This window comes from Panthera pardus, unplaced genomic scaffold (assembly GCF_024362965.1).
Source record: "Panthera pardus isolate Hobbes unplaced genomic scaffold, ASM2436296v1 HiC_scaffold_7, whole genome shotgun sequence".
NCBI classification, from domain to species: Eukaryota; Metazoa; Chordata; class Mammalia; order Carnivora; family Felidae; genus Panthera; species Panthera pardus.
In genome coordinates this window covers 16,716,235-16,734,519 of record NW_026527002.1, presented here as the reverse complement: position 1 = coordinate 16,734,519, position 18,285 = coordinate 16,716,235, and the positions used below count along the sequence as shown (strand labels likewise).

General features: G+C 39.2%; 1 protein-coding gene across 1 annotated transcript in view; it reads right to left on the bottom strand.

Moving 5' to 3' along the window:
• ADHFE1 (alcohol dehydrogenase iron containing 1) overlaps positions 1–18,285 on the bottom strand; it is a 34,094-nt gene that overhangs the window by 7,539 nt on the left and 8,270 nt on the right. Inside the window, exons 3-14 of the mRNA XM_053896180.1 lie at positions 17,308–17,354; positions 16,445–16,498; positions 16,098–16,252; positions 15,758–15,954; positions 14,658–14,665; positions 12,856–12,909; positions 12,637–12,761; positions 10,357–10,509; positions 8,309–8,407; positions 6,444–6,522; positions 5,935–6,031; positions 3,180–3,337 (exon numbers count right to left, since the gene is read on the bottom strand). Of these exons, the coding sequence (XP_053752155.1) occupies positions 3,180–3,337; positions 5,935–6,031; positions 6,444–6,522; positions 8,309–8,407; positions 10,357–10,509; positions 12,637–12,761; positions 12,856–12,909; positions 14,658–14,665; positions 15,758–15,954; positions 16,098–16,252; positions 16,445–16,498; positions 17,308–17,354 (1,226 nt within the window). The remainder of the gene's footprint in view (positions 1–3,179; positions 3,338–5,934; positions 6,032–6,443; positions 6,523–8,308; positions 8,408–10,356; positions 10,510–12,636; positions 12,762–12,855; positions 12,910–14,657; positions 14,666–15,757; positions 15,955–16,097; positions 16,253–16,444; positions 16,499–17,307; positions 17,355–18,285) is intronic.

The window sequence follows — 18,285 nt, the reverse complement described above, 5'->3', positions numbered from 1 at the left end:
ATGTGGGTGAAACCAAATAAGAGTTTATACTGCAGCAGATCTTCAGAGATTCTAAAGAATTTTGAGAATCCAGAGCAAGGCAGAGACCTGTTCATGGCGACCTACATACCTGTGAGCGGCAGGGTCAAGAATGGAAATTCAGCATTTGCTATGGCCGACAATTATTGCCACAGTATTCTGTTTATAACAGGAGAGAATCTTATCTGGTGATCTCAGAGTCCCTTAAGATGATCCTGTTCATCTTTGGTGAAATAGTTCAGGATTCTCAGAATTATTTCAGGCCAAGTGATCGGGGTTTCTCCTTCACATTTCTAAAGCTCCATGATTGGTTAAATGGGGGCAAGGATGTAATGTTTGTGATATATCCCCCCATGTATCATCTATGCCATAGAAAAGCCAAACTCTCAGAATTAAGATGTGTTCAGCGCTATTATTTATAGATGCATAAAACCAAAGGACAACTGATTAACATGGGCACTGAAATAAATCCTGACTACTACTTTTAGCACATTCATAAAACAACATTTCGACTGGCCTGTCTGCCAGGGCGTGGAAGTGCTCATTTTGGTAGACAGCTCTCCTCAGAAATGAAATGTTTGGATTTGAAATGTAAATGTTTTTTTCCAGAGGTTTCAGAAACCCCACTTGGAAGATTAATTTATTCTTGCCTGCTCCCCTTGCAGCCTGGGTATGGCGGTTGGAAGCCTCTGCACACAGGGCTGCTGTTTGCTGCCATCAGTATGGGATGTGGTGTTCGGTCAAGAATACTGGCCTGGTTGTTCCTTCCAGAGAAAACTGATCCCTCCTTGCTGAACATAAAAGAAGCTTTATCAAATGTCGACTACATAAATAATCTTTCTGGCAATATTCTTTGCAGCAACCAATATATCCCTCTCACTACCTTAAATCCTGTAGATACTAATAAGTGAAGATTAGCTTGTGCATGTGTAAAATTCTGAAGTTGCCATAGCATTCCTGTAAAATGTTCACTGCTGCCAAAAATACCAAACAAAAAACCCATAGTAGTTCTTCATCTGCAAAACAGACAAGCTGATTTCTAAGATGCCTTCTAAGTTCCGTGAATCTCTCCTGTCCTCTCCATATATAGAACACATTGACTCAATTACATGGACTCCAAAATGGAACTAGTGCTACTTTATTAAAATTAACTATGTATGTTTCTCCCAATCATAGAAACATGATTTAAAAAAAAAAAAAGCAGGATACGTGTTGGGGCTGCTTTATGAATACAACTTGAGGAAATCCTGACCTCCTGCTTTTTGACTTGTATTCAAAGGATTCAATTTGTCTTGCATCTTTTGTGAAACTAAGAAATTAGCTTTGTCTAATTAAGGTTTTGCTATCTGTGATTTCCCAGTATGACATGTACACTGAGGCATTTAATATGATACCTAATTAACTTGCTATTTTAGTGGATGGTCTCAAATGTTAGTTTGGATTGCTATCTGGAACAGTTTCTGAAAGTAAAAGACTGAGCACAGTAGAATTTAAACAGTAAACACTTGCCAATGTGTGCTGATGGCAAGAAGATGCATTGCCACTAGCAATCAAATGGCCAAGAATATCACACAGTTTCATCTGAAAATCATGGATACCGTCCCTGGAGGTTGACAAACACACATTCCTGAACAAACAGAATTCTTCAGAAATCACCTCCTCCCCCAGTCTTGAAGAATGGACACTATCACTGGAACCATGCTATAAGAGCCAAGCACCATGTCAAGACTGTGGTGACCACTTGGTCTCTGGTGTCCCTGGACAGGCTTTCATGGCTTCTTGTCATTAGTTGACTCCTATTAGGTGTAAGGAAACTTCTCAAAAAATTACTACCATTCAGCCATTAAGCTCACCTGCCCAGAAGACTTAGGAGGAGAGAGGGCTGCAGGTTTACAAACATTTGACATGTTTACTAGCCTGTGCTAGGTGCAGTAGAGGATGAAGGAGCAAAACACGTCCTTGCGCTCCTGGAACTTACAGTCTAGTAAGTTTGGATAAAATAACTGTGATGGTCATATTCTTTGGCTATTTAGTCCCTTGGACTTGTTGGTTAGAGCTAAGTGTTTCTGAGTTAGCCTAGGAGCTCAGTTACACTTTGAGATGTTTCTTTTTCTCATTCATTTGTATTTTTAGATACGACTGAGGCTACTGGATTTGAGTGTAAATGAAAGAAACTGCTGGCCCATGGGCCATGTTTGGTTTGTACAGTGGGTAATACAGGGAATGCAATACAAACATCCAGATTGCTGATACATATATACTTTTAATTGGATGCTCTATGAACACTGGGACCTGAATTTCTGCTTGGAGATAATAAATTGTAGCTGAAAAGATGCTCACCCAATGAGATGGATTATGAGCTTTCCAGTTCACGAAAGTCCCCGCCACTCCCTACTGCTTTAAATTACTTTGTTCATTGCAATTACCTACCTACCTCCTGAGGACATGTGAGTCCGTTAACCCAATCCATACAAATATCATCTTACGTGAGTGGTGAGATCTTCAACATTCTAAGCAGTTGCCAAGTGGCGAAGAAGCTAGTGTGAGGCCTTTGTTTAACCAGAGGGGTGAGGGAAAAGCACTGCTACTTGTGGTAAGCGGGAATCTGTGTAGCAACATTCAGATAAATAAGACCCAAAGTGACACAGATGTGTATACAGATGTTATGTATATAAAATGTACACTCTCCCAGATATGTTAAAAAGTGATTTTGTAATGGTATCAATTTAAAGGCCATGCCTATTTTTCACAAAATAGTAGGGATTTTAACTTTATAATATAAAACAATATTAGTGGCCCTTTTGGAATGGCTTCACATAGTTTTATAGAGGACTCTTAAAAGAGCAGAAATGGTAAAAAGGGAAATTCTGCTACACTTCAAGACAAATGTGGATGGTTTTGCCTTGATTTTTTATATAAGATCCTTTCAGTTACATCATAACAGCTCCAAAAAGCCACAGGTTTATGGAGGAATATATAGGTAAGGGAGGCTGGCCCCTCCCATAGGGGAAGAGAAGAGCTGTTCTCTGGTATGCAGGAGACCTGGGTTTTCCTCTCCCCTAAGACCCCCCCCCCCCCCCCCCCCCCCCACCAAGTGGACCATGTTTTTCCAGCAGCTTTGTGCTTCTCCGAAAGGCATGAGGACACACTGCATCTCTTACCTGGGGCAGGGTTCCTTTCACTAATGCAGGGATATCAGCCTTGGAGTAACCAATGGCAGCTAGGCCATCATCAACATCCAGATCGAATAAGAATTTCCGGAGCGTGTCTGCCAAAATAGGCCCAGCGTCTGGGATCCTGGCAGTGCGGGTGTCAGCTCCTAGAAGACACAAAGTGCTGACTGTAGAGAGAGAGGGTGTCATTCAGTCACACGATAGCTGAATACATAACCTACTGCTGGCTCCCTACCACCGAGGACAAGGGCACTGCTGTGCCTCCACATGGAGGCCAGCCCAGCATCAACCCTGCAGAACACAGATGGGCCAGGCCAGCCTGCAGGACCCCAATACCCTTTGCAGGGAATTCGTCTGGGGTGTGCTAACCTGGCTCTCACATTTCCAATGGGCTCCTTGCCCCTAGTGTTGTGGGAAGAAGAGGAACCGAGCCAAGAGAAGAGGCATAGGGAGGAGACCAAAAAAGAAGGCTGGTGTTTGGATGAGGAGGCAGGAGCATTCGTAGGAGCAAACACAGGTTATGTAACTATCAAGGCTTGGAATTTGCTGACATCTAGAGGTATATGTGTTCAACGTCTTTTTTCCCAGCAACATCTTAGGCAAAGAAGACAAACCCTTTGCAAACACCTTGTGAGGCAAGGATATATTGAAGTGCAAAAGCTCCAACACTGACTGCCCAAAAGGAAGAAAATGACAAAAATGGACTATGTGTGGCCAGGGGAGGAAATACTTCCTCTCTATTTCTATGAAACTTTTTATTTTAAGGGCCAGGGCAGGTTACTCTAAATATTACAGGACTAGTCAGGCAGAACCAAGAACAAGACTCTGAGAAAACAGTGTTTAGTATGTAGATAATAATGATGTCGGTGAAGAGGGGAGAAGGTTGCCAAGGGTTGGAAATTTGTAAGGAAAAAATGTAGACACGATTCATAGTTAATACATGAAATCATAGAGACATCAGTCTGGATGAGCCAGGGGTTCTGCCCTCAGGCAGGGGTAGCAGTGAGAGGTCCAGACCCTTAGCACTCCAGCCACCCTCCATTCTAGCTGAACACATTTACTGCCAGGAAGTGAAGCACTCTCCAAACAGATGTAGCATTATTTATTATCCGAAATGCCTCATGTTGAGTCTAAGTCCACTTTTTCTGTCTTGTTCACCAGGAGACTAGAATGTACAGTTTACCTCCATGCTGAAGCACACTATTAGTTTTAACCTTTTTCTTCAATGGGAGCAAGAACTGTTTTAGTAATCCGGAAAAAAGTATAAATAGACCCAGATAGAAGGCTAGCTGGGAGAGCAGCTGGATGGAAGGTAAACTTTGCCTGACAAGACCAGTCTGTATTACACAGTGGCAGCTGAAATATGGATTAGGTGGAAAGGTGACACACGATACAAGGTTTATGAGGTTTTTATGTTCCTGCGATTGCTGCCATAAAACACAGCATCAAAGCGTCTGGGTTTTCCTGTGAAGTGTTTTAGAAAAAGAGGGTGGGAAAGAGAATAAATCGGTATAAAGCTAAGAGAATCTAAGATTACACAAGGAATTAAAATAGTTGATGGCTAAGTATGGAATAACATTAAACAAAACTTCCTATGCAAGGAGGAAGAATTGGTAGGTTCTTCCACCCTGAGCTTTGTCTACCAGAAGAATTGCTTTTCACAGTAGTGTTGTTGGTTGCCTGGAATTTTATTTACCTTTAGGTTTTCTAAGACTTTCCCATTTCCCAGACGTGTAGCTGACTACTTGGGCTCCCTCCTACTTACACTGCATATTTACAAGGCATCTAGGCATCTGAGTCCCCAAAATAGCTGAAAAATAAACCCCAGTCCGAAAGGGAAAAGAAACAAGATCATTGGGAAGGTCGACGCCATATTTCCAGCAGCGCATGCTGGGAAATCAAGCCCCTGCACAGCTTCTCTAGCCTGGCTTCTCTCATTAGCATTCCCAGCACAACACCTGGAACTCTGTGAAAGCACAAACGTCAGAGTGTGAAAGAGAAGTGGAGGGAGCAGCACACGTGGAAGGAATCTGTGGTCATGCCTACCTTTTTGGAAATAACCTCTCCAACGGCTGGAGCTAGAAGAGCATAATGAAGTTTTCTTTTTAGCTTTTCCCTTCCTACCCTAAACACAAGTAGGGGAATAAAATGCTTGGAAAGTTAATCAAATACTCAAAGTCTACTTGAAAGAGTTCTCATCTTAGAAAAATACCAAAAATTTTTACTTAACACTAAAGCTATCCTGAATATAATTTTATTTCTTATAAGATTCAAAAAGCACTGTGGGTGTCTTATTATAGACATTATTTATTCGACAGAGCAGCAAAACAGATTCTTCTTTTGGGATCTTTTTATAAAGTTTCTAGTTGTTTAGATTCTTTATAATTGGGAATGTGCTGTTACGTCCAATTTAGATTCATTTTATTACCTACTAAACATAGCAAAAGCCAGTTGTAACATTAACAGTATATAAAGAGTCACTTTTCTTGGGGATGAAAACAATAGAAATATTATTACTCCAAATTTAACATAAGCAATATTTGGTTCCATTTCATTGTTAATAGAAGCAAAATTACAGAATTTTAGTGCTAGACAGACTTCAGGTAGGTTACTCACATTTTATTATTAAGCTATTTCAAAGCAACTTTCTAGGTATTATTATCCTTTCTGGATTATCTTCAGAAGCAACCCTATGATATGCTCCACATATGTGGGTCACAGATTTATGTGTCATGGTTCATACCCAATATTTCTGCCGTTTCCAGGTGCCGTTCAGGAGACATCTGTGCTGTGAAAGTGAACACTGCTGGGGAGGTGAGTACCACAGAAAGGCCATGAGGCTGAAGAGAAACAAACTGTGGTGACCAGTGAGGCAACGTTGGTTTTCAACATGCATTTTCTAGATATTAAATTACTTTACCCTATACTCCAAACAATCAAGTATTGACAAATATATTTAACAAATACATTTATGGCAACTGCGAGGAATATGAAATTAAAAAAATTTTAACATTTATTCATTTTTTGAGAGACAGAGAGAGACAGTACGAGCCAGGGAAGGACAGAGAGAGAGGGAAACAAAGAATCCAAAGCAGGCTCCAGGCTCTGAGCCTGTCAGCACAGAGCCCAGCGCAAGGCCGGAACTCACGAACAGTGAGATCATGACCTGAGCTGAAGTTGGGACGCTTAACCAACTGAGCCACCCTGGCGCTCCAGGAATATGAAATTTAATTAAAGAGTTTATGTTTTTACCACCAGTGGGTGATCCACATTATAATCTTTTGCTTTGTATGTCTTCACTAAGCCTGAAATTGGGTAGGACATTCCATGGCTAGAAAAGAAAGAAAGTCCTTATGCTGACACATCGATACCAGAAATTCAGGTTAACAAAACAAAGATACTTTTATGGGAGAGCCTTCACAGTCTGTTGACCATATAGTTATCTCACAAAGTTATACATTGTGTTTTCTTTGATACAACAATACATGATTATGCATTGGACATTTTGTGTATTCATTAACAAAACCTCTGAAATGTTCAAATTCAAATGCTCATGGAATTGTATGCCACTAAAAAGTGTTCATGCAGAAGTTGATCCCCAAACACATTGATTAACTTGATGATCTTGAAGAATTTACTTTGAAGTTTCTTTAATAAGCTTCAGGGCATGTGTTTTCTATTTTGCTCTGCACTGCCTTGGCAGCGTGTTCCTGCCCAAGCTCATGATGTGGGTGGGAGTTTTAGGAGCCAAGATGTGCTGCATTAGATATGCAAGCTTGACCTGCCAGTCATCTGTCCCATCAATAATTGATATATCCTTTCAAATGTTATATACTAACATAGTTGGATCATAAATGATTTTTGCAGTTTGAAAGGTTATCAAGAAAAGGCACCATGGTTTTCATTTGTGGGTTTTTTTAAATTTGTTTTAATGAAAAAAGAAAAAACAAAACCTCTTTATATCCTCTTGAATTCTTAGCGAACAAATAGGACAGTATTATAGTTTGCTAGATGACCCAGAATATATATATTGTGAGAAGTTAATGTATTTATAATTAAAATATTGAAAGTGAAATGCTTTATAATAGTAAAATGGTCTGTAAGTCTTTTTGTGTGGGTTATTAGACGACTTTGGGGTTATTCACCAAAAGATTTACATTTCATAGAAAGATGAAGTATTTTGGTGAACTGTATGAGTACTTATCAAAAAAGGTATCCCTTGCCTATTAGTCTTCATGAGACAGATCAGAAGCTGTTGGTTCTCTGAATTGCTGGGCACTTAGGAATGTACTTTGCCTTTCTCAGGCTTCACAGTATTTGGAAAAATATTGTGTAGTGTCTTTTCCTGAAGTGAAAGAGTTCATGTATTTTCCAAAAGTAACTTTTTAATGATACCGAATGACTTTCCTCGATTTATTTTAACAGTTGTATATATTCCTTGTAAAAATTAGAATGATCCATAATCCTATTTCTTCAAGATAACCATTATAAAGTACATCTTCTGGTCTTTTTATGCATATCTTTAATTTATGATTGTATGTGCATACAGTTTTAAACATTGCTTTTGTTACTTAATATTCTTTTTAAAAAATGTGTATTTATTTATTTTGAGAGGGAGGGACAGAGAGAGAGGGAGAGAGAGAATTCCAAGTGGCCTCTGTGGGGGAGGGATCTATGTCATGAACCATGAGATCATGACCTGAGCCAAAATCAAGAGTCAGACACTTAACCTACTGAGCCATCCAGGTGTCCCTGAATTATACATTTTAAGTGGGTGAATTTTATAGTGTGTAAATTGTATTTCCATAAGGCTGTTACCAAAAAAAAAAAAAATTTAGGGGCTACCTGGCTGGCTCAGTCAGTAGAGCATGTGACTCTTGATCTCAGGGTCATGAGTTTGAGCCTCACATTGGTGGTAAAATATACTTAAAAAGAAAAACTTAAAAAAAATCTATGACTCAACAAATCACATTTGAATTAACAAAACATTCCAGTACCTAAAGTTAAATTTCTTCTTTCTATGGCATATTTAGATCTTACACCTGTCCCAAATTATAAACATTTTAAAAATAAAAGCAATAGCTTAGGTGAATAAATATAGTCTCAGATTTGCTCACCACAGATGAACACCAGCATTTCCAAAGCCAATGCCAGCAAAAGCACTTGCCAAGTGCATATTAGACCTTGCTTCAAGATCATCAGGATTTCTGACAGCCCTGTGGATGATATAAATATCTACATCAACATTGGCATTTCCTACAAAGAAAGGGCAGCCTTAGGGAAAGATCTGGGGAAAAAAGAAATGCTACTCAGTAGGAAGAAAAATTAGGGAACTTATTCAAACGACATCTTGTCTTCTAAATGAAAACTGAAGGGAAACATATTTTCTCATCAATGGTTTTGGGCAAAGGCATAATAAATACTCTGTCAGGCTGCTCCTGTGATAAAAGTGCCAGGGGAAGAAAGCACTGACCCTTGGGCTGTGAGCTGCTCTAGAAAAGTGCCCTGAGACTCATTCTTCTTCTTCATTTGTCAATGACCTTGACTGCAGCTGTAAATGGACTTCAAGTAAACATATACTCAGAATGCATAGGGTTCAGACCGCTTCTCAGAGTCCCTGCTGCCTCAGGCTACCTGCAGGCTAATTACAGCCTGCCCAGCCATCTTTTTTTTTTTTGTGACACTACCCCAAATAGAACCCTCTGGAGGCCTCTTAGTATCTGTGGAAACTACACATGTTATTTTAATATTTATCATTACAGAAGTGGGATGTTATTGTAGGACGAGGCTTTGCTCGCTCTAGATGTCCCCAGTGCCACTTTGGAAAAGCAAATTCTCAAAGGCCCCTTGCAGATGGAGCTCAACCGTCTCATACACACTTGCTTAGAAACCCTGCCCCAGGGAGGAAGCTGAAAATTGCCAAATGAACCCTCTGTCGCTTGCTTTTTCTGATTTTTCCTGGAGTAAGGTTTTCTGTTATATAGAGTGCTATAGTCTTTTATCTCCTTTCATTTGGAATGGTGAGGCTTCTGTGGCTCCTTTCCAAACTGGGGTTAGTTTCTTATTCCTTGAATAACAAGATGAAATAGCAGATGATGGGGCTTTAGCTTGTCCTCTGTCCATTTTACCCCCTTACCTTCCAGCATGCTCTGCCAAGCCTTCTGTCCCTGTCGCACACACTGGCTGACCATTATCTGGATCTGCATCTACCCAGTGAAAATGCTGCCATGCTCTCTGATGGTCTCCTGAAATGGTTCTATGTCCCTTCCCCCTGCTGTACTACAAAATACAGTTTGAGCTCCCTGTCTAGTACAGCTTCTAACCAGGGGCCACAGGAAGCACCATGTTCACATCTAGGTCCAAACTGCTGTGTTCTTTCCCTCCGTTATGTAGAAGTACAGAAGTGAGTCTGATTTTGCATAGTTCCTAATGTTTCAGGGATCAGCTTTCATCTCTAAGTATATCTTTGCTTTCTTAGGAGCCAATCATGGATACATCATTCATAAATCTTTCAAAATCTTTTAGGAAGCTTTTTATATCTCCTGGGACAGACAACTCTACACATGTATTTCTTAAACTCAGTTCATATGAGTTTGCTTAATGGGTTGACTCAGTGTACCTTTGGACAGGGCCTGCATGGGCACAGCCAAGATCTGCCTCTCTGAGTCTCATTACTGCTCTTGGTGTAACCAACTCTCAAAGGACATCTCCCTTCACCTTAGCTTTGGTTTTGAGGCTTTGATGAATAATCCTTCTATATGCATCCTTCATAAATCAGGGGCTCATATTTTGTCCCCTTGCCTTTGCCTTTTCAGACTGAAGGATCCAGGTTTCATCCATCCTCATGTGTCTCCCTCCCCGACTTTTGCATCCTTCCGGAGCTTGCTGGTCTCTGGTGCTTCTCTATGTCCACTGAACTGATCTTTTCATGAACAGACTTGCTCAGGATATTTCAGGATCTGGCATGCTACATTTTATGTGAGGGTGGAATGTGGTTTTTCTGTTCTGTTTTTTTCCTTTTTTTCTAAGATTTTATTTTTAACTAATCTCTGCACCCAATATGGGGTTCAGACTTATAACCCTGAGATCAAAAGTCACATGCTCTACTGACTGACCCAACCAGGCACCCTTTCTGTTTTGTTTCCATCTCCTCTGGGCCACATACCTCTTCAGATACTTAGCGACGATCCGTAGTGCATGGACAGCCCAAATGTCACTGACTGGGTTGCTGCCCTGGTATGCTGGCCGGGTGATGGGATTTGAAGGGCAGGGGCTCCGCATGTGGTAGGGAAGGGCAGTGTAGGACTCCAGGGCATGGCTAACAAGAAATATTGAAAACACACAGATTGAAAGTATCTTCTTCACTTTTCCCCTCCATTCAGGTTACAAACTCTCTTGTTCAGTACTGACTCCGCTACAGATGTGCTATGTAGTAGTGATAATCACAGTGCATTCCACCAGACTCTGGTCTACAATGGTCATTACTTATTATAGAAGTTGCCACAGTGAAGTTTACATTAATAGCACTATAGTGTTTTTTGACCAGTGTGTATTACTGGATTACATATGACTCTTTTCTGGTGCAAATAAATCTTCATGATATTGAATTTTTAAATATTTGAGTAATGAGGAAAAGAACTGACTCTAAAAAATGATTTCTTTTTAAAATATATTTACCATTTTATCTCTTGTATTTGATCAAATACCATATTACTCAAGGAGGGTCATAGTTACACAAGCCTCCTATTAAGAGTATGCTGCAGTGGTGAGAACACAGACCCTGGGGTCAGCTGTAAATCTTTCTCTCCACTTTCTTGGCAGGCAATGTAATACAGTGAGAAAAGCAGACCATGGACTTGGGTAGTCCTGGGTGTGAATCCTAACTCCGCCACCTCCTGCTTGTGTGAATTTTATTTGAGAGATATTAACTGAATACCTATGATGTGACAGTCACTGTGCCAAGGGGCAGGGATGGAGAAGTGAGTAAGATGGTCCTGTCTTCATCAAGCTCACAGTGCAGTGAAGGAGATGGGTATGTGAAATGGAGGTGTCTCAGAAAGAATGTTTAGGCCACCCAATGGGGAAGAGTAAAGAATGGAGTGGTCAGTTGTACTTCAGGAAAGGAATGGGGAAGGTCACCAAAGGTTCCATCAAGGCAAGAATGCTCCAGTGGAATTGGGAGATAAATTCTCCAAGCAGATAAACAGCTGAGCACTGGGGACATTCCAGGGCCAAATGTGGCCTTCAGGCAGTAGAAGTGGAAAGCCACTAAAAGACCTGTCAGGTAGAGGTGTGTGTATGTGTGTGTGCATGCATGTAGATGTGTGATAGTTATATTGCATTCTGAAAACTTGCTAAGGCCAGTATGGAGAACAGATAGAAGGACTAGAGGGTGGAAGCAGGGAGACTGATGAGGAGACTACTGCAACTGTCCAAGCAAGAGCTGGACAGGTCTGAACCATGGCGGAAGTAATGAGGCTCGAGAGGAGGGAGCAGACAGGAGAGAGATTCAAGCGGAATAAGTGGTAGGAAATACCAGCTGTGTGTGGGCATGAGAAAGAAGTTAAGGGACTGCTGCTAAGTTAAGGGACTCGGGAGGAGAGGCTGTGAGGGTGGGGGTGGGGGGTTTAGATAGTTATCAGATTTCATCAAATTTAAGATGTCATCCATTATAAGATACACAATTAAAAAAAATAGTACCACTGAGGAAGAAAACCATACTGTCATGCCACAGATTTTAAGATGTGTTCTGAGTTTAGGTATGTTAGAATGTGAAAAAAAAATGTGCATGTGCAAGTGGATGAAATAGGCAGCTCGGGACATGCTGAACGTGAAGTGTCTGTGCGTCTCTGTGAAGCCGCTGGAAGGAACACTGCTCAGGGATCCATCAGCACATTGCAGCTGAGGTCAAGAGAGCCTGCAGTACGGCTCTGGGAAGTTACTAAACATCCCAAAGCCAGGTTTCTTTTTCGTATGGCACAGAGCTATGGTGAAGTGGTGGTGTGTAAAGTGCTGACACGGTGAGCACAGTCCAGCTTGGGAAACATTAGCTCCCTTTCCTGCCCTCTTCCACAGTGTGGCAGACCTGGGCATTTCCTGCTTCGTGTAGCCCTAGAGGCAGGCGTCGTGGGTCTGAGATGCTGCATGCCAGCTCCAACTGCTCCTTTCACTGTGTCCCTGTGGCTGCAGCTGTGGCTGGAATGGTCAGTCCTGAACAGCAGCTTTGTGGCGCACCCAGGAGCTCACCTAGTCACCAACCTTTATAGGTTCCATGTTTTCAACTAGGGAAGGGAATAATGAGAACCAAAGCTGGGATGGTTGTGGAACACTAACCAATGAATGCTTAGCAAGTGCTTTTGGCAAGAAAGCACTGTCCATACTGTCCATACTGTCCATACAGTCCCCAGGAACTGGAGAAGCCCCTCCAGATGGCACTAGTACCTACCAAAGCACATCGAAGCCACTGTTGGCGACCACCCGGTCAGGCATGTGCAGAGTGTGCAAAGGATCAATCAGTCCCAGCGTGGGTTTGATGGCTCTGGAAGCAATACCTAAGACAGGGATTTTCAATAGAGGCTCTAGGTATGGACACCATTTTAAAAAAATTAGATTACTTTAGGATAACAATTTATTCTTAAAAAATTAAAAATATGAGATGAGATTCATTCTCATGAAGGGAGGCAGCAAGACCAGTGGAAAGAGATTTGGAGCCAGAAACCTGGGTTTTACAGTGGGTCTGAAGCTCCTTCTGGTTTGAAAGAGTTGAGTATGTGCATCTCTTCCCAACTCTGGGTTGAATGATGCCACTGGCTATGGTGGGAGTATTATACACCAAAGAAATTGGCCAGTACTACAAATCAGTGCTTTCTTGCTGATTAAATTCCCAAGAGTTGGTTTACTAGCACACCACCGGTTTGTGTCATCATTCTGCAACTTACTATGTATCTTCGGGCAAGTCATTTAGTCTGAATTCTTTGTTAGATTAGCTCATGACAATGTAGGGCTTCTATCCTTCATAGCTGTTGTAAGGATCACATTAGAAAATAGTATGTAAAAATCTTAGAAAAACTGTAAGGTAGAATTTAAGTATTGGCTACTATTATCTTTAATAATGTCAAAGGATAATGTAATTTAATTTTAAAAAGAGAAGTTACTGTAAATGTGCAGTTGAATATCAATTTATTCTGCTACAAAGGCCTGGGACCTCTGGACCTTTCAGGAGTGATGGGAATGTTTTGTTATTTTGATTGGGGTAGTGATTACATGGGTGTATCTATTTGTCAAAATTCATCAAACTGACAATTAAAATGTATGCATTTTGTTATATAAAAATTGTATCTCAATGAAATTGATTTAAAGTGTAGAAAAGATGTCCAAGGAAGGGAATAATCATTTACCACTGACATATAGTTACTAACTTCGGCCGAAAAATGGCCAATCGAGATTATGGCATTTCAATATCCTTTTGTAGGTAATTCTCAGAAAGAAGTCTATTGGACTGTTTCATAGTTTATATGTACTTTGAAAAAGAAAGAAAACGTGTAGGGGCGCCTGTGTGGCTCAGCTGGTTGAGTGTCTGACTTCGGCTCAGGTCATGATCTCCTGGTTCCTGAGTTTGAGCCCTGCATTAGGCTTCTGCTGTCAGCATGAAGCCTACTTCAGATCCTCTGCCCCTCTCTCTCTCTGTACCTCCCTGCTCATGCTCTCTTTCTCTCAAAAATAAAAAATAAGAGAGAAATAAAATGTATATGTATACACATAACCCTCCCCTTAACTCTATAACTCCTTGATTTTTAAATATTAAGATTAAAGAAAAGGAGGTGGGGTTGAAAGGTAAGAGAGAATTTTTTAAAAAGTTACGGGCAAAGTTCTTACCAGTTTTTATTAAAGTGTAAAGAAGAAGATGAATGTAGTTTCATCAGTCAGAGGTGGTTGGGACTAGAAAAAATAATATAATTTAAATAATGCTACTAAATAAAGGTAAGAGGAGATAATAATTAGCCTAGGAAGAAGGAGAAAAGTTAGAGAAGGAAGTTAGAAGTGTAGTAGAAAAAGATGTATTATATATATATAATAAGAAATGTATGAATAAAGTATAAGGAGAAGAATTTAATGAATAAAAAAGAAGAAAGAATTAAAGATGTTTAAAAGAGAGAGGAAATGATTAATAAAAAACAAGTTAAATGAAGTGTATAAAAAATAAAGAAAGATATAAAAGAAAAAAAAAAAAAATAAAATTAAAAAAAATAAAAAAAAATAAAAAAATAAATAAAAATAAAAATTAAAAAATAAAAAAAAATAAAATATTATAAATTAAAAAAAAAAAAAAAAAAATAAAAAATTATAAATAAAAAAATAAAAAAATAAAAAAAAAAAAAAAAAAAAATAAAAAAAAAAAAAAAATAAAAAAAATTAAATATTTAACCTGTATGTGTGATGTCTGTTTCTGTATAAACATCTAGGAACTCTGGGAACTCGAGCAACAGAACTTTAGCAGCTGCAGCCGGGTATTCAAACACAAGCTGCTCAGCATCTCTGGTTAGAAAACTCATATTCGCCTTTTCTAAAAGACATCTTTATTCCCTCTTGGCAGCAAGCACAGTAATGCTCTGCCTTTGCTGGGCTCCGTGGTTTTGTAGTTCTGTCAAGTTTCTAAACTTTACTAATCACCCCTCTGTGTGATGCTGACACAGTTTCACTAGAGGGTTCCATTTTGCAGACATCAATTATGTTGCTCCCTGCTGATTGCTTATTCATGTCAAAGCAGTTCATCTGCCTTCAACTTACTCCTATACCATCACAAGGCCCATTCGCAGTAGGGGCAGACAGGAGGGAGAAGAAAAAGGACAAAACTTGAGACAGATATTTTCCAGTTACCAGTTAGTGCATTTTAACTATAAGACTTTACACAGTAATATGCTAACAGCCATAGAATGGGAGGAAAGAAAAGACCAAAAGATCCTAAGGTCTGTGTGGGACAGACGAGCTATTCTGATCTGGATTTGCATGCATGTCTGTCCCCAGGACAGCCACAGAGCAGATGTTGCCCAGAGTGATGCAGCCTTGCTGGCCACATGTCCCAGGGCAGAGACAAAGCCCCAGGTCAGCTGAAGAGCCATTGTGTGGAAGAAAGGGTTGAGTCAACACCAGAAAAATAATAGCGAATGTTCCCCTTAAACTCCACAGTGGCTGGCAAAATGGGACAAAGCAGAGAGGGGTTTAAAAGACAAACCTGCCAATAGAGGGATCTAATAATATAGAAATGATAACCTTCCCCCCTCCTCCATACAGTGACTTCCTAGCATAAATCTGCAAACTTTCCTATACTGACCCAAATTGTCTCTATCTGTACAATAATGAAGATCAGAATTGTAAACATAAATGAACTGATATCTGTTCTGTTCTCCAAACAATGTAGTGCACTGAAATGAAAAAATCAGAAAGCTTTGGAAACATATACCCTGAAATCCCTGGCTTGTATCTTTCCTAAGGCTTTTTGCCAACTGCAAAATAAAACAGCCAAACAGACAAACAAACAAACAAACAAACAAACAAACAATTTTTACCTGCAATCAGAGGCTTAAGAGGCACAGACACAGGCTTTCCCATCCCAATGGGGGCATTGACATAATCTAGGAAATCAGAGTGAGGGCTAGATGCATACAGATTAGCAGCTTTACAGGTGTCCATGGTGGAGCCACCACCGACAGCAACGTAGGCATCAAAAACTCCCTTTTTGGCAAACTCAATAGCTTCCATGAAGCTTGGAGAAGGGAAAATAAAAGCCATTATGTCATATTTTTTCAGAAATAAGTTGCTGTGCCATTAAACAAGACTTGGGGCAAACTTTAAGCAACAGTGGTGTGTTGGCTTCTACATAAAGTAAATAACAACAATAAAATATACCTTCTATCAGTTGGTTCCACTCTCACATTATCATACATCTTAAAATTTATGCCATTCTTCACTAGGGAATCCATAACCATTTGTACAGGAGGGAGCTGGGAGAGGTTCTTGTCTGTCATCAAACAAACATTTTTAGCACCCATATTTTGTAGGTCCTACAATAACAAAAATAATTTATAAGTTAGGTTTGATTGCCCTAGAACTGTAATAGGCTCTCTTTCTCTCTCTCGTAAACTTAACATTGTGCATTTTTCAAAACAAAGGACTCAATTGTTGTCAATTTGTACTTGTTTTAAAAGATATATAACATTTATAGTAGAAGACTGTAGGAATTCTTAAATACTTGCCATTCCCACTTCCTTTGTAACTCCTGCTCCATATCTAATATTTGAAACGGCCATCTGAAAAAAAAAGATTCAGGTATAGGCTGTGTTAGAGGATTGGCCATTTCATTTCTAAAAACTATGAATGAAATGAATGTTCCTTATTGTGTAGAGAATAAAGTGTATATTTCTTAGGGTGGCCTTCATTTTAACTTATGGCTCCTGAACTAGGAGGGGACAGAGATAAAAACAAGTGATTATATAATTGTAGTGTGATAAAAATTCATCAGAATTCATTGCTCCTTTGTTTTTGCTTCAAAAGATTACTTGGTTCTCTTTTGGGATTGTTATAAAACTAAAGAAGGTATAACATACAATGTATAGAAGCTAGAGAGTTTGTAGAACTGGGAATTTGTCCTATTTTTCTTTTAATTTTTTCACGTTTGTTTATTTGTTTATTTATTTATTTAGACAGGGCAAGCACAAGCAGGGGAGGGGCAGAGGGAGGAGGTAAAGAATTCGAAACAGGCTCCACACTATCAGCGCAGAACCCCATATGGGGCTTGATCTCAGGAAGTGAGAGATCATGACCTGAGCCGAAATCAAGAGCTGGATGCTTAACTGACTGAGCCACCCAGGTGTCCTGGGAATTTGTCCTATTTTGATAGCTGAACAAAAGACCGTATTTTAGACATTACTCATGTTATCAGAAGATTTATATTCCATTACCCCAACAAAGTACTTTTCTAAATAGGGTCTGATCAAATAATGAGATTAGGGAACATCAATTAATAGCAGATTTCATATGAGACAATAATGCATTAGCAAAATACTGGAGTATTTTTTCAAGTCATTCCTAAAGGAAAGAATGGACTTATTATATCTACCTCAAAGGCATAATCTGTTGTTTTCCCAGAAGGTGCAAGTCCAAGAGCTAGAAATGTAGAAAACAGCATCAGCGTAAGCCTCAAAAACAAAGCAAAAATATTTTTATTTGATAGTAAATTGGTATTTTGCCAGTCAACATAAGCATCTCCCTTAAAAAGCCTTAACTAAAATATATTTTCAGTTTTCATTGTTTCAGGTTTCATATCAAATTGGAATTAAAACCTGCATTTTAAGAGACTGAAATGCTAACTTGATGCTGATTGTGTGACAATAAAGTTATTAAAAATATTTTCTTCATTGAAGTTAAAATATACTTTTGAAACAAGGTGTAAAAACCCTCTAGAAAAGAAAAACCTTCTAGATGCTAGAGTTGGGTTACTGTTAGAGAACAACTATTAGTAAATTCATTAATTAGAGTCTGCTTATACTTATAACAGCTGTGATCGGTTGTTTGAATTTAAAGTTTTTCCATGGAAAAAATTATCACAGTAAGATATTTACATTTTTTCAAGTGAACCCATGTGGAAATTTTAGTTTTCTTTGTGAAATTTAATAAAAATTTTTATAAACTGATATTTCTTTGTAATGTATCAGGTTTTGGTTATGGCAGAAATGATTTCCTGTTGTGTTAGAACAAGAAGGCTCCATTTAATGAGTCTTAGCCTTGTTTTAATCCACTGATTTTTATTACTCTTGGGTAGGCATAAGAGTGAAAAAAAGTCTACACAACAATTTTTACTGCCTTTTTTTTTTTTTTTTTTTTTTTAAGGAAAAGAGACTACACTAGACGACAGTCTACTTTTGGCTTCCCAAGAGCAAGGGTATCCTTAATTAAAATTCAGATTTCTTTGATCCTCATCAACTTTAAAGAAATAACCTATTACTCTTGCTACTGAAGTTTAGAAAAAGACCTAAATCGAATCTTAGAAAACAGCGAGGTTATCTTTCTTTAAATTATTAATTTTACTCTTCCAAAT